The sequence below is a fragment of the Vulpes vulpes genome, chromosome 15 (assembly GCF_048418805.1).
Source record: "Vulpes vulpes isolate BD-2025 chromosome 15, VulVul3, whole genome shotgun sequence".
NCBI lineage: Eukaryota > Metazoa > Chordata > Mammalia > Carnivora > Canidae > Vulpes > Vulpes vulpes.
This window is the reverse complement of record NC_132794.1, coordinates 72,414,161-72,428,085: the sequence shown is the minus strand read 5'-3', so window position 1 is coordinate 72,428,085 and position 13,925 is coordinate 72,414,161. Positions and strand designations below refer to the sequence as shown.

The 13,925-nt window shown below is 53.5% G+C and overlaps 1 protein-coding gene across 6 annotated transcripts in view; it reads right to left on the bottom strand.

Moving 5' to 3' along the window:
• The window catches only part of CORO2B (coronin 2B), a 132,946-nt gene that overhangs the window by 21,071 nt on the left and 97,950 nt on the right, over positions 1–13,925 (bottom strand). For all 6 annotated transcript variants that reach the window (XM_072738967.1, XM_072738963.1, XM_072738964.1 and 3 more), the window contains one exon: positions 3,017–3,133. In XM_072738967.1, coding sequence (XP_072595068.1) covers positions 3,017–3,133 — 117 coding nt within the window. The remainder of the gene's footprint in view (positions 1–3,016; positions 3,134–13,925) is intronic.

Below are 13,925 nucleotides of genomic sequence, written 5' to 3'. Positions count from 1 at the left end.
AGGAGTGCATTGGGAAGGGGTCTGGGTAGGTTCCCCTGGAGCCCTGGAGGGCTGGGTTCCCACTCTGAAGGCCCTCCTCATGCCCTGGTGGGGGCCGGGGACATAGGCATGGCTTTCCCTGGAGGTTTTTCAGGGGTGGGAGATATGGGAGAGGAGCTGGGGAGCAGGGGGGCTGTTTGGCTCCTTTCAGTGTCCCCAGACTGTCCAGAGAGAGAAGCAGAGGGCCCCGCCTGGAGACATGGGCCAGACCTGCTTCAAAGCCACTCTCCTCCCCCCGAGCCCCGTGAGTAGCACAGAGCCTGGCACTTAGGTCTCCTGCCTGACCCCCTAAGCCTGGTTCTGGGTGTCCCATGTGCAATAAGTTGACCATTTGGGCCTCCCACCCTGGAGGGAGAGTGTCTCAGTGGCTTCCCCTTGAGGCGCTTCGAGGGAGGCAGGAAGGTCAGCCTGCATGGCCCCGGCGGTGCGGACAGGCCTCCTGACCTGGCCTGCAGAGCTACGGGCTCCTTCCCCTTACCTGCCCCCCTCCCAGGACCTGCGGAGGATGCCTCCCGCCGTGCCCTCCGTGTGCCCCACATGTGCTCTCCTGCACGTCTGGCACGGGGCCCTGCTCAGAGAAGTCGCGGTGATGTACACATTGAGTGGTGGATCCCAACGGCCAGCCCTCAGTGGCCCTGGGCCTCAGTTTCCTCACCTGTAAACCTAGGAAGGCTGGTGAGGTGCTGAGGAGTGCCGGCCCTGCCTGTGCCCTGCCTGTGCTCCGCCTCCCTGCGTGACCGTGGGCCTTGGGGCCTTCTCCAGGGGGGTTACTGGGCCCTGGGGGCCTGTTAGCTCCAGTGGCCCTGAGGCCCAGGAGAGGTGGCGAACCAACCAGGCTAAGCTGCTGCTTATGGGCAGCTGGACTGGTGGCTGGAGCAGGAGCTTAGGTCCCCTCTGGATCAAAGACTTCATCTCCTTCTCTCTGGCTCATGCTCTGGGCCAGTCCTCCTCGCCGGGCCCCCAGGCCTGGTGTCCTTTCCTTCATCTCTCACCCCTGCCTGCCACGGTCCTCCCCTGGGTGCTCCCCTCCTCTTGGCTGAGCCACATCCCAGGGCTGGTGGCTCGAGGTGTGTGTGTGTCAAGGGGGGACACTCCTCCAGGGAGCCAGCTGTGACCGCCCCCCTCTGGCCTGAGAGCTCCCCTTCCCTGATCCCCGTGGTGCACAGGGTCCCCTACATATGTTGAAATCCTACCCTCTAAGCTGATGGTATTAGGAGGCAGGGCCCCTGGGTAGTGACTAGGTCATGAGGGTGGAACCCTCAGGAATGGGATTAGTGCCCTTATCACAGAGCCTCCAGAGACCCCAGCCCCTGCTACCCCGCGGGCATGCGACAAAAGGAAGGCCCTCCCAGACCATTCTGGCACCTGCTCCCGGACTTTAGCTTCCAGAACTGTGAGCAATAAATGCCTGCTGTTTATAAGCCCCCCAGCGTGGTGTTTTGTGACAGCAGCCTGGGGACTGAGACCCTCCCCGCAGGCCCGTGCCCTCTCCCCTGGGGCCTCCTCCAACGCCTCTCTGCACCAGTCCAGCTTCTCCAGAGTCCAGCCTTCTCTAACTCCTCGCCGATACTTCTGGCAACACGCATCTCCCCTCCCCGTGCACACAGCCCTCGGCCTGACCTCGGTGGCTACAGGGACTTCGTTCTGTGTGGCACATTGGTGAGCGGCGTATGCTCCTGCCCTTGTACTGCTGGTGGTTCCAGCGCAGGGCAGAGACCCGCAGGCACAGTGAGCGGCACAGACCCTCTTGCCCCCGCATAGCAACCGCCAAAGGCACATCTCAACACGGCCATTGCACAAAGGGAGCGACACTGAGGCCCAGGGAGGGTAAGTAATCTGCCCCTGGTCGCCCAGCTGGCCAGCGGTGCTGCTGAGATTCAGTCCCGGGCGGGGAGATGGCCCAGCTGAGCTCCGATGGCAGGCCAGTCCCCGGGAGCGGGGCAGGCACCCTGTGGTCCTGGGATCTCATGGCCCTAATGGAAGAGGGCCGCTCGGCTAGTGCGGTTGGTGCTGGGCCTCGTGCTTTTCCCGAATATCCCTGGTTTACTAGCCGGGCCCCTGGAGTAAGAGGCACCTGACTCACCCAGGTGGGGAACGAGGTGCTGCTGAGCCAGAAGCAGGCAGGCCCGGCTCTGTCAGTGACCCTTGCACCCTCGCCGCCGTCAGGTGGGAGTTAGTACCCGAGGCAGAAGCCCCGGCTCGTGTGTCCTTCCTGTCCCCAAGCTGGTCACTGCTCACCTGCTTCCCAGCTGGCTGCCCTGTGCATTTGTGGCGCGACGAGACCTGGCGTGTGGACCGTGCAGCTAGCAGCCCTCCCGAGCGGACTCCCTGCCTGTGACCCTTCCCGGGCCGCGGTCTGGGGGTGGCGGTGGCCTTCTCACACAGGGACCCCGAGGATGAACTACACTCCGGCTTAGAGAGAGCGGAGGAGCTCCAAGTTGCAGCCTGTCTGCTCCCTCGAGGTTGATGACAGTCGCCCAACACCTCGCAGGCAGAGCCACGCCGACCTTGGTCGCTGGCGCTCTTCGCTCCTCGGGAAGGACGCGGCCCCTCCACCTGCCCTCTCTCTCCCTGGTCACGCAGCCCCTGTGCTCTGACCACTGTGCTCCACAGCTGCCCCCAGTTCCAGCCGCATCCTCCCGGACCCAGGAAGGAAAATACGGACAGGGAGGAAGGTCTTCTTCTGAGACCACAGACGAGCGCTCAATCACCTCCCTAAGCTTCGTGTTTTAAGTCTCACCTACAAAATCAACACCTCCAAACGACATCACACTAGAGGCGCCAGATCTGCCAAATATTCCACGGATTCACTTTCTCAGTCCTTTTCCCTACTCCCTCCCCATCCTGGGGCTAGCTGGAAAGACAACAACAATGCTGGTAGAAGAAGGGCAAAGAAGGGAGGAAAAGAGGCGTTCAGGAAGGAAGGGCTCCAAGAGGAAGTGGGGAGGAGCCCCCAGGGAGCCCCCCTCCTGCTCACCGACGTGTCCTCTGAGCACGAGGCGATGATGTTGTCAATGAATGGGTTCCACTTGATGTCCAGCACGTTGCCCTGGTGACCACAGACCTTGGGGTAGTTGGGTTCAATCCTGCCCGTCTGCCAAGGAGAAAGAGAGAGAGAGAGAAATGGGGATTAGTTGGATGGTCCTAGGGTGGCCCTGAAGAAGAGACGTTATTCTGGGCTGGAAGGTCCCTGAGGACCTACCACTGTCGTATCCACCTTTGCATCCCTGCTTAGGCTGGTCCAAGTGTTCAGTGTGCATCTTAAACACCTGTGCACAGTGCCCCGTGGCTCAAAGCGTAGTCTCTGGAGGCACAGAGGCCTGCGTTTGAATCACAGCTCTGCTCCCTTTTAGCTCCGTGGTCATGTAAAAGTCAGTGAGGTTCGATGAGCTTCAATTTCTTGATCTCTGAAAGCAGGAGAGTAACACCTGCCTCTCAGCCTTTGGTGAAGACTGAATGAGCTAACACTTAGCAAAGTGCTTCGTGTGCAAATTATCATCACAGTGAACGCTCAGTGTACCACAGTAGTATTATTGTCATACAGACTAGATAATAACAGCTCCTCCAGGAGGTCTTCCCTGACCCCTCAAAGGGGTAAGAGCTCCTCCTCTGTGTGCTCCTAGCATTCTAGGCCTCCTTCTATGACAGGCACCATCAGGTGCAATGCGGCCTGTTTCTATCTGTGAGCAACCGAGGACGGGATCTGTCTCTTGTCTCTGATTATCCAGCTCCTTACAAGCCTGGCACATATGCTACGTGCTAAGTACATGACCTGAGAGACATCCTTCAAAGGGAATGGATTCCACAAAAGACGCAACAAGGAACACAGGGCAGGGAAGTCCATGTTTAATGAAGGGAAGGAAAATTATAGCCAGAAGCTGTGTTTCCGTCCTCAGGCCTTTTTAATATTAGATTTTGGGGGTATTGGAGGAAACAGGATTTTCCCAGTCACTGCACACGGGAATAGTGGTTAGGTCATCAGAGGCATCTCGGGCAGGCCATACCTCACCCCCCTCCCCCTTTAGGTCCTTCAACTGGTGAATAAAGAAGAGAATCAATTTTTGCAAAGCCTCTGCTTCATGTGCTTTACTCTTTGCCAGCATGATGGGGCCAGGGTGATTTCAGAGTCTGTGTCCTGCAGTAACCTCTCCCCACCCACTTCCTGCCCGCATCTCTAGCAGCTCATTTCCAGATCATCTGATTTTTTTTTTTTTTTTTTTTTTTTGTGACACAGCAATGGTGAGATGGGTAGCGAAGAAACAGACCCAAGAGCAAATGGTAATGGTACAGAGGGTGAGACATGAGGCAGAGGAGGAGGGAGAGGAAAACAGCATTGGAGGTGTACTCAGGAGAGCTTGGCTGACAACGTGCATCGTGGGAAAACTACAGAATGGAGGCAACGGAGATCTGGGGAACATCATCATCAGTTAGGAAGGGGTCCCCTTTGCCATTCTATGGGGGATGCAGTTAGAACTGGGATATCTGTTTATTTATTTTTTTAGATTTTATTTATTTATTCATGAGAGACACAGAGAGAGAGGCAGAGACATAGGCAGAGGGAGAAGCAGACGCCCTGAGGGGAGCCCGATGTGGGACTTGATCCCAGGATCCCCGGGATCACGCCCTGAGCCAAAGGCAGATGCTCAACCACTCACTGAGCCACCCAGGTGCCCCTGGGATATCTTTTCAATTACTTTTGGGCTGTTGGACTCTTTCTTTAAATCAGAGTCTAAGCAGATTGAGCCACATGTGACCATGGCATTTGTCAAGGTTACACATTATTTTCTCTGACTCTCACACACCCTGTGATTTAGGTATGAGGAACTTGAGGCCCAGAAAGCTTAAGCAACTTGCCCAAGTTTACCCAGCTGAAGGCAAATCAGGGGTTCCTGCCTAGGGGTGACCCTCAAGGCTGAGCTTTTGGAATCCCACAGCTCTTTGGGTCAAGTCCCCTCCTCTAGCCCTGACTTCTAAGGGCAGACAGCTCCCACAGCTCACGTACTCTCTGACAGCACCATATGATCCCGAAGGGTACATCTGAGTGATCCCTGAGCAAAGCTGCCTGCATTAAGCTTTTGGCACCCAGCCCAGCCCAGGCACATGTGAGGGGCACCGAAACAGTCAATAGGTGGCCATCAGCTAGCAGCAGCTTCTGGCTAGCAGCCTGTGTGGGTGATGCACTGGATGGACAGGTTAAGCAACATCCCTGGAACCTATTCAGAATGGGGTGAGGTCAGAGCCCTGCATTGGGAAGGGAATAGGTCTTTTTAAAGCTGAGAATGATCCCGATGTAATGTATACTCCCAGGTGGACCTCGCCTTACACAATGGATGCATTCCCCAATAGGGTGGGGAATTATGGTTGTCATGACTAAATCACATTGTTGCTCATGTGAATGGTGACCCCTACAGTTGTGCAGTGCACAACCTACTTGACTGTACATGGTAGCCCTCAAGGGAAGAACCCCCCTTTCAACCTGGCAGCTCTGCTTTTCCGATTTTATACCGTACGTTACCACATAACATTTGTTTGAAAGACAAGTTCCAGTACTAAGAAAAAAAAATATCAGAAAAACCACTGTTCTATGGAGAAATCAACTCAATTAAAAAAACGCCATGATTAACTCCAGGACAAAGGGTGTATAAAGAAAGCTAATGTAAATCATAGTGATAATGATTTATGTACAATATTTACATAGTTGTAATAATGTAAATCCTGAATATTTATTGAAATAAGAGTTATACTATAACATACCGGGAGCACAGAGGTAGGGAAAGTGCGCACGCGCGCGCGTGTGTGTGTGTGTGTGTGTGTGTGTAGCTTGAAGAGAGCCAGATCGTTATCTTCCATAATGGGAAGTCAACATACAATGTCTAAGATTTAAAAAAAAATCTAGACATGGCGGTGAAAGCATGCAATTAAGAAATCCGGGGATAAGTGCAAAAGGAAACAGCTAAAAGCAATGAACAGAGCTCCCTTTGGGGAGTGCAGTGAAGTGGGGGAGGGATTGACATTACAGGCAGTAGTGTGCTGATAACTGTTTAACTGGTTTTCCAGGAAAAAAAAAAGGCCCTCTTGGGAGCATTTGCCAATTTCAGTGGTGTAAATATTCCCACTACGCTCCTTTTTGATCTACCAGGGTGATGTCACCAAAAGTCGAGTCAGAAGAGGCTCCTGGCAGTCCACGGTCATGTGAGCTTTCCACCATGGAGAGAAGAGACACAAGTTATCTGGAGAACACAGAGCAGTAAAATAACTAGGGGATTTGTTAACCCTCAGCACCAAAAAAAAAACAAAAACAAAAACAAAAAAACAAAACAACAAAAAACAAAACAAAACAAAAAACCCTTAGCAGCTTTGTTTTGGATATAATTTATTTAATTGGAAGTTTGCATAACTTAAGTTTTGATAATGGCCATGTTTACTCATGGGTTTGCAGAACTCCTAAAAATGTAGCAACAGGCCCTCAAGAGCCTGCCTGAACAGACTGCAGCACATCACCCGTACTACAGGCTTTGCAGTGGCACCAGTGGTTATGAACTCTGGACCACTACTGCTTTGAGAGGCATACAGATTAAAGAACAAATAAATAAAATACAGGTACCAGATGTTCTAAAGGAAGCTAGTTCTATATATATATTTTAAAGATTTTACTTATTTATTCATGAGAGACACACAGAGAGAGGCAGAGACATAGGCAGAGGGAGAAGCAGGCTCCCTGTGGGGAGCCTGATGCAGGACTCGAGCCTGGGACCCTGGAATCATGACCCGGGCTGAAGGCAGATGCTCAACCACTAGCCACCCAGGCATTCTGTTCTGCATTTTTTAAAAAATGTGAACAATCCTCTCCCCAGACCCCCAAATGCCTCTCTTTTCTGTTCCAATTTCTGTAGGGGGCTGTGACTTGAGGCCGAATCCGGATCTGGTTCGTAACTGTCTTCTCTCACTTGCTCTCCTACTAATACCCACACCAACACTAACAGCTGTCATCAATGTAATAAGATTTAATCTTCATAACTTCATCTTACAGCAGAGGGAGCAGAGGTTTAGAAAGTGTCCGAGGAGCAGAGTCAAGGTTTTTCAATGTTTCAAGATGGTAGTGGAGATGGTCAGTTCACAGTGCCCCAGGGTAGGGTGTCAGGGGTCCCGGGGTCTAACCTGCCAGCTGGTCCTTGAACCTCAGAAAGCTTCAGCCTCAAAAGAAGATCTAGCTGCCTGGGGTGGGATGGGGTAAGCCTGTTCCTTGGTGTCTATAATCCCATGATTGCCATGGAAATCTTCATGCCGTTGGCATGGGCCTCATCCCGGAAGCCTCAAAGGACAAACGCAGCCCCCCCTTCAGTGAGACAAACCTTCAACATCAAATCTTGGGTGGTGGGTGTCACCTACCCTGAGCCTTGTCAAGGAGTTGCCGAGTGCTGGGGGGCCCATCACATCTCAAGTGTCCCTCGTCTACCAGAAGACCCAGTTGACAGAGGCTGGGACACGGGCCTCTCCATACCTTCCTGCAGGTGCATTTGACCTAGTGTCTCAAGGACTTTTCAAAGGTTCATAGCCTTTGGCCAGTAAATCAATAGAGAAGCACATGAGGACATTTGCTGCTTAGTGTTATTTATAATAGAGAACAAAATAATAAATGCCCAATAAGGGGGCATTGCCAAAATGAATTCCAGTACCCCAGTATTACAGAATATTATGAGGTCATTGAGAAGTGGTGTTTTCAAAGAATACTTAATGACTTGGGAATTGCTCAAGAGCCAATGGTTAGTGCAACAGTCAGAAGCAAGTTATGTACGTAAAATGATCCCTGTCTATTAAACACACACACACACACACACACACACACACACACACACACACACAGTCGGTAAGAAAATCCACCAAGATGTTAATAGTGGCAATCTCCCCGGCTTAGGTGGGTGTTCGTGGTTTTCAACTCTTCCACGACGAACATTTAAACTTTGAATCAAAAAGATAGATGTCGGGACACCTGGGTAGCTCAGCGGCTGAGCATCTGCCTTTGGCTAAGGGCCTGATCCCAGATTCCCAGGATCGAGTCTGACACCAGGCTCCCTGCAAGGAGCCTGCTTCTCCCTCAGCCTGTGTCTCTGCCTCTCTCTGTGTCTCTCATGAATAAATAAAATCTTAAAAAAAAAAAAAGGTCCTAAAGAAGTGAGGTGCAGACTCATGCCTACCAACTTACATGTTCCAGAAGCTTCTGGGGAGCACCAATACCTTTGCTCACACAGGCTTCTCTGCTTCCTTATTACCCCACAAATGGTTTTGGGGGAAACAACCTCCCTGAAATTGAATAACATTGTACAACTGATTGCAAGCAGGTTTCAGGGTGCGTGGCGTGCCCACGGGCGGCCAGGCCCTCCCTTGGAAAGGCTGCCCCCGGGAGCAGCGGGTGCTCGGGGCCTCCGGCCAGGCTCTACCTGAACCCCAGGAACTGATTGAGGACAAGATATTTTCAAAATAACCTGCCCTGGAGCTTCAGCTTCTTAGGATTTCCCGCCGCTGCTGCAAAGCTGAATTTTGTGCACAGAAGCAAGACGTTTCTAACCCGGGGAATCAGCTCAGGAAGGCTGCAAGGACGGACTCCAGACTTGGGAGGCGGCTCACCCCACACCCCGCCCAGCCGAGTGACCTTGAACGTGGCCCCCGGCCTCTCGGGGCTACCCAGATTCCTACACCCTGCTGCTTCTCTGCTTCTTCTTGGCGGCCCTCTTAGCTGTAGGAAGCAAGGCTAGGCTGCAGCCACAGGGCCTTGCCTCTGGGCCCAGGACAGAAGGTACAGAGTCACCCCAAGTCTGTTACCAGAAGGACACGGGATGGCAGTACTAAGGATGACAATGAAAAAGACAAGGATGGTAACATCAGGTCATTGGACAAATGCTTACAAAGCCCTAAGCCTCCGCTGAGCAATTTATGTACATTGTTCTATTTGATTCTTGTTAACCCTACAAAGCCTCACAAAATGCTTCTAACCCTCCAGTGACAATCCATCTTAGGGGTAAGAAAACTGAGCTCCTGGGTTGGCAGAGCTGAAGCCTCGGACCTGGGGGGCATGGAGTGGCAATTTGCACTTGGCACCGTCCGGCCGGAGGCACCCTTGCTCCGCCGCCTCCTGTCTCACACCGGAGGTGAGACCTGGGCTAATTTAATTAGGGAGAAAGTGGTCATAGATCAGAAGTAGGACCTCAGGGGTTCTCGTGAGCTTCTCCGGAGGGGTTGGCCCGCAACTCTGTTGTGAAGCCCCTTAGGGACACCCCCCAGGTGTCAGGTCATGATACCGGGCTCCTAGGATAGAGCCCCGCATTGGGCTCCATGCTCAGTGGGGGATCTGCTTCTCCCTCTGCCTGCCCCTGTTTGTGCTCTCTCTCTCTGACCAATAAATGAGTAAAATCTTAAAAAAAAAAAAAGGAGCCCCTTAAACTTGCTCACTCAGTGTCTTCCTCTAGTGATTCTTAAACTTGGCTGTATTTTAGAATCACCTGGGAAGTTTAAGAAAACCCCAGTGCCCAGGTTGCACCCCTACTGCTTTAGCTGCAATGTCTGGGGTGGGGGAGCCAGATATCAGTGTTTTTGCAAGATCCCCAAGTATTTCCAACAATGTTTGGAAAGCACTACCCTAGGGGCTCCCTAGGCTGCCGGGGCCTCACACAACTACTTACAGCACCCATGCAATCTGAGACAGGGTCAGAGTTACCTCATGTGGGTGCAGGGGTGTGGGGAGAAATCAGAGAACATCACTGCACGAAGCACAGATGAAGCAAGCAGGAAGGCAACAGTCGCCATCAGGTGACGTGCGATTTAAAGGAGGACCTGGGGTCACGTGAAATGCTGAACCAGGAGAGGGGAGGTCTAATGGCGAAATTCCAAGCTTTGGTGGGGGAGCAATTTTTGGACAGGTCCCCCAGTCATACTCCTGCCACCGTGCACTGTCCCATGCCTCCCAGACCCCCCTGCTAGGCTTCTTGCAGTCTTCTCTCCTCTCTCTCTCCTCCAGATGGAAGTTGATACTAAATGAGAGAGAGACAGAGTCAGCATAAGATGGGAAGCGTAGCCCTCATTGAGGCCCGCGGCATATGTCAGGCCCCCTGTGTCCCCACCCCGGGCCTGAAGGAAGCATCACCCCCACCTCACAGCCCGTGACACTTCACTAAAAGCACTTAAACATAGTTACTTAGTTAATGTTGCCCAGGGGAAGGTGTGACCGGACAAATGAGGAAAGTCGTCCCTGGTCACTGCACTGGCAAGTGACAGCCAGGACAAGTTTGTGCAGGTTTGGGTCTCTGGGTGTCACCATGGCCCTCTCAGCAGGGGTTAAAGGGGTGTCTCAAGCTCCTAAACACTGTGTGCTCTTCACCGAAAGCGGGGGTGCCTGCCTGAGGTATACCCAACTGACTAGTGACAGTCCCCAACACACGTGCGCATGGACACACATTTATACACACATGCACGTGCAACCCTCGTGGCCATTTCTGTCCAGGCCTCTGGCTCTGCTCCTTCCTTCTCTCTGTCCGGATCAGAATGCACTGGCCTCACGTCCCATTCTTCGGGGCCCTGATCTCTTCGACCAGTTAATCCAATAAACGAAAGCCTGCTAAGGAGGACACTGGGGGATAATGGGTCAGTCCGTTCCTCCTGCAGGTCATCTGTGCGGATGCCGGCAGGAGCCTTTAGCGAGAGTCTTTGGGCCTACAGGTGCACTCTCCTGGGTTTTCAGACTCTACGGCAGTCTGGCTGGAGATCTATTTTGGATGGAGACTTTATTCGCTCTTGAGCTTGCAGGATTGTTCTGTGGGTTTCCTGGAGTGGGCCCCCGATTTGCCTGCCTGCCTCTAGTGTCCTCCCTCTTCAATGCTCTCGCCAAGCCATCTTCTGTACTCTCACCTAAAGTCCACCTCTGCTGCAGTGACTCCCCTGCTCCATAAGATTCAATGGCTCCCTATTGCTTAGATTTGAAAAGCCGAACTCCTTGTTCAGACATCAGAGCCCTTGCAGCCCCAGCTCAGTCCTGCTTTGATAGAACCCCTCGCCCCACTGACGGTGCCACTTCATGACTGTACACATACCTCCGTGCCCCCGCCTCCGATGCTCCCACTCCCCAGGTGACTTTTGCTCCTGGTTGATCCCTGCCACCAGGCTGGGAACACCACGATGTCAGTGACCTTGATAAAGGCATGTCTGGAGCCTCATCCAGTGCCCAGCTCGCAGTAAGAACTCAAGCTGGGTGAATGCCACCCGATTTTCCTCCTCTGGGCCTTTGCTCCCACTGTTCCCCCAGCCCAGACTCCCCTTCCCATCCTCAGCACCTGGAAAATATCATCCAAGGAATAGACAAATGCTCTCTCCCGTCCCTCTGCTGGGACATGATTCTGGCTCCTGCTCTTGTGACCCTGAGAAACTCTGTGTCTGGGGCTGAGCCTCAGGGGTAGATTCAGAGTCAAAGGGCAGAGTGTGCGATAGGGGTTGTGAATGCTCTAAAGTTAGTCACCTGGACAGGCACAAGCTCATGGCGGGACCTCAGAAAGCCTCCTCACTTCAAGACTTCCTGTTTTGATTTTTCCTCCCATTCTTTTATCTTTGTGTTTTCAAGATGAAAAGGGTTTGCTGACTTTTCCAGTTAGATCCCTGGTGTGTTTGTATGTGTGTATGCCCGTATGGGCAGAGGAAGTGGGAAAAGGCTCAGCGGGGGTGGCCTGGTGGTGCAGGAGCGGTGTCGTTTGGGGAAAGCGGGAAGGAATCCTGGTTCTCCTGGAATTTCAGCTCAAGGAGACACACTCAGCTCTTCCAGGCTCCGGGAAGAACGGGTGATGGTGGGGCCACCTTGGTCCACTGTCCTAGGCAGTATCCTTTTGCAGATCCCATAAGAAGAGATAAGAGGCTCCCTGAGTCTGGGATAGGAAGATGTTGAGTGGCAGTGCGTGTGTGCATACATGTGCATGCGTGCATGCGTGTATTGGGCCTCAGGGCTCATGCTTGTGGCTGAAGTTTCCTGATTACTGGCCCCTTTTATAAGACCCTATGCTAAAATACATAAAGAAGATAAGAAAACCCCAAACCTACGGTGCCTGACAAATCTGATGGGATGTCCTGGGTATAGGTTTGGCTGCTATTAATCTACCAGGGGAGACAGACAAAAAGCCAGACAATTGGTGACTGGTGGGCTGTGCTTTGGTGGGTAAAATAGGGGGGAACGGTGGTTATGGGAACACAGAGGAGGGACAAGAACTGGAGACTCTGAAATCAGGAAGGGCTGCTCCCCAGAGTGGATGCTGAAGATCCAAAGGGTCGAGAGCTCACAGCCAGGGATAGCATGAGGAGTGCTTAAGACACAGAAGAAGGACCAGCACCTGCGAAGGCCCGAATACATTTGGGAAAGCCCAGTAAGTGGAGAGGGACAAGGCCGCAGAGGGAGGCCTAGACCAGATGGTTTAGGAAGTTGCTGGTCCTGAGAAGGAGGAGCCTGGACTCTCCCCCATGAGAGAGCCATTGGTGGTTTAACACAGGACAATGGGCTGCTGGGGGATCCAGATGTGCCAGGCAATTCCTGCAGAGCGAGAACTGTGTTATGTTCGGGGAGCCAAGGGGCTGAGGGAGGGACTCCCAGCCCAGGGGGCACATTTCCTGGTATTTCGGGTCTTAAGTGTGATGGGGACAGAGTGTGAGGGAGAGACCCCAGAGGGAAGGAGAGTCTCTAGCATCCCAGGCTCTCATTGCTTCCCAGGGTCCCCCAGTAGGGAAGGGGTGTGTGGGCAGAAACCCAGAAACCGTAAACTGTTGGAAATACAGAAGAGCTGGCAAAAACACAAGAAAAATACACAATACAAAAAAAAAATACAAAAGTACAAAATACAAGACAGCGTCTCTGCAAATCGTGGGGAAAGACTTAACTTTGCTTGTTTTACAATGTCTAGAAAAGCAAATTTCTAGGCAAAGGGTGCTCCCGCACCCCGTCAAGGCAGTCAGCAGGAGCCCCGAGCCCTGGCCTCCCCTCCTGCCACAGACCCTCGCTCTCGTGGAAGGAGGGGAGCCCTGGGGACACGAAGCCCGGGCCCCCATGGGGTCAATCAATCACAGGCTCTGCGGTGTCTCCCCGTTTCTGGGCCGCATGCAGGCCTCATCCTGCGTCCTCCCAGAGCCCAGTGGGTTCCTCTCCCTGGGAGGACCTGCCTCGGGGAGGGCCCTCGGGGAAACCCACCCCAGATGCCAGCAGCCTGGGGAGGGCTGGAGGCCTGGATGTGCCTGACGGGGAACCGAGTCAAGGTCAGGAGCAGCTCCCAGGTCAGCCTCTGCTTCTTGGCCCAGAGGCCACCCCAGCAGAGTCCCCACTGCCCCCAGGCCTTCTTGTGTTTTCCAGCCTCTGCTGCCAAGAGCACGAAAGGCCCTTGCACTCGCTGTCTGGGCCGTGGAGGGAGAAAGGGCCCCCCTCCGGCCTGAGGCTCTTGCTGTGACGTCCCTGCGTATGTCTCCTGCAGGGTGAAATGAAACTCCTTGGTGGCTCTCATTTTTGCCCAGTCCCCCCGGGGTCAGAAACACCACTGAGCCTCTGTCCCAGCCAAAAGGTCGGTGGCCTAGGAGTCCCGGCCCTCGGGCTTATGTCAGCCCTGCTGCTCGCGGGCTTGGGGCCTGGCACAAGTCCCGGCTCTCTGGGCTCTAGCCTCTCCTTCGGAACAGTGGAGGCATTCTGGGGGGGCCCAGATAACAAATGCGTGGTACACCTGCCACCCCCGGGGCTCTGTCTCTACAGCGGGCATCGCTAATGGCTCACTGCCTCCTGCCTGAGGCCTGCGGTCCTTCCTGGTGATTAGCAAGGGGACGGCTGAATGTCTGCCTGGGGCCATGTGACCCTCCAGAGCTCTGACAGCGGCTCCCCA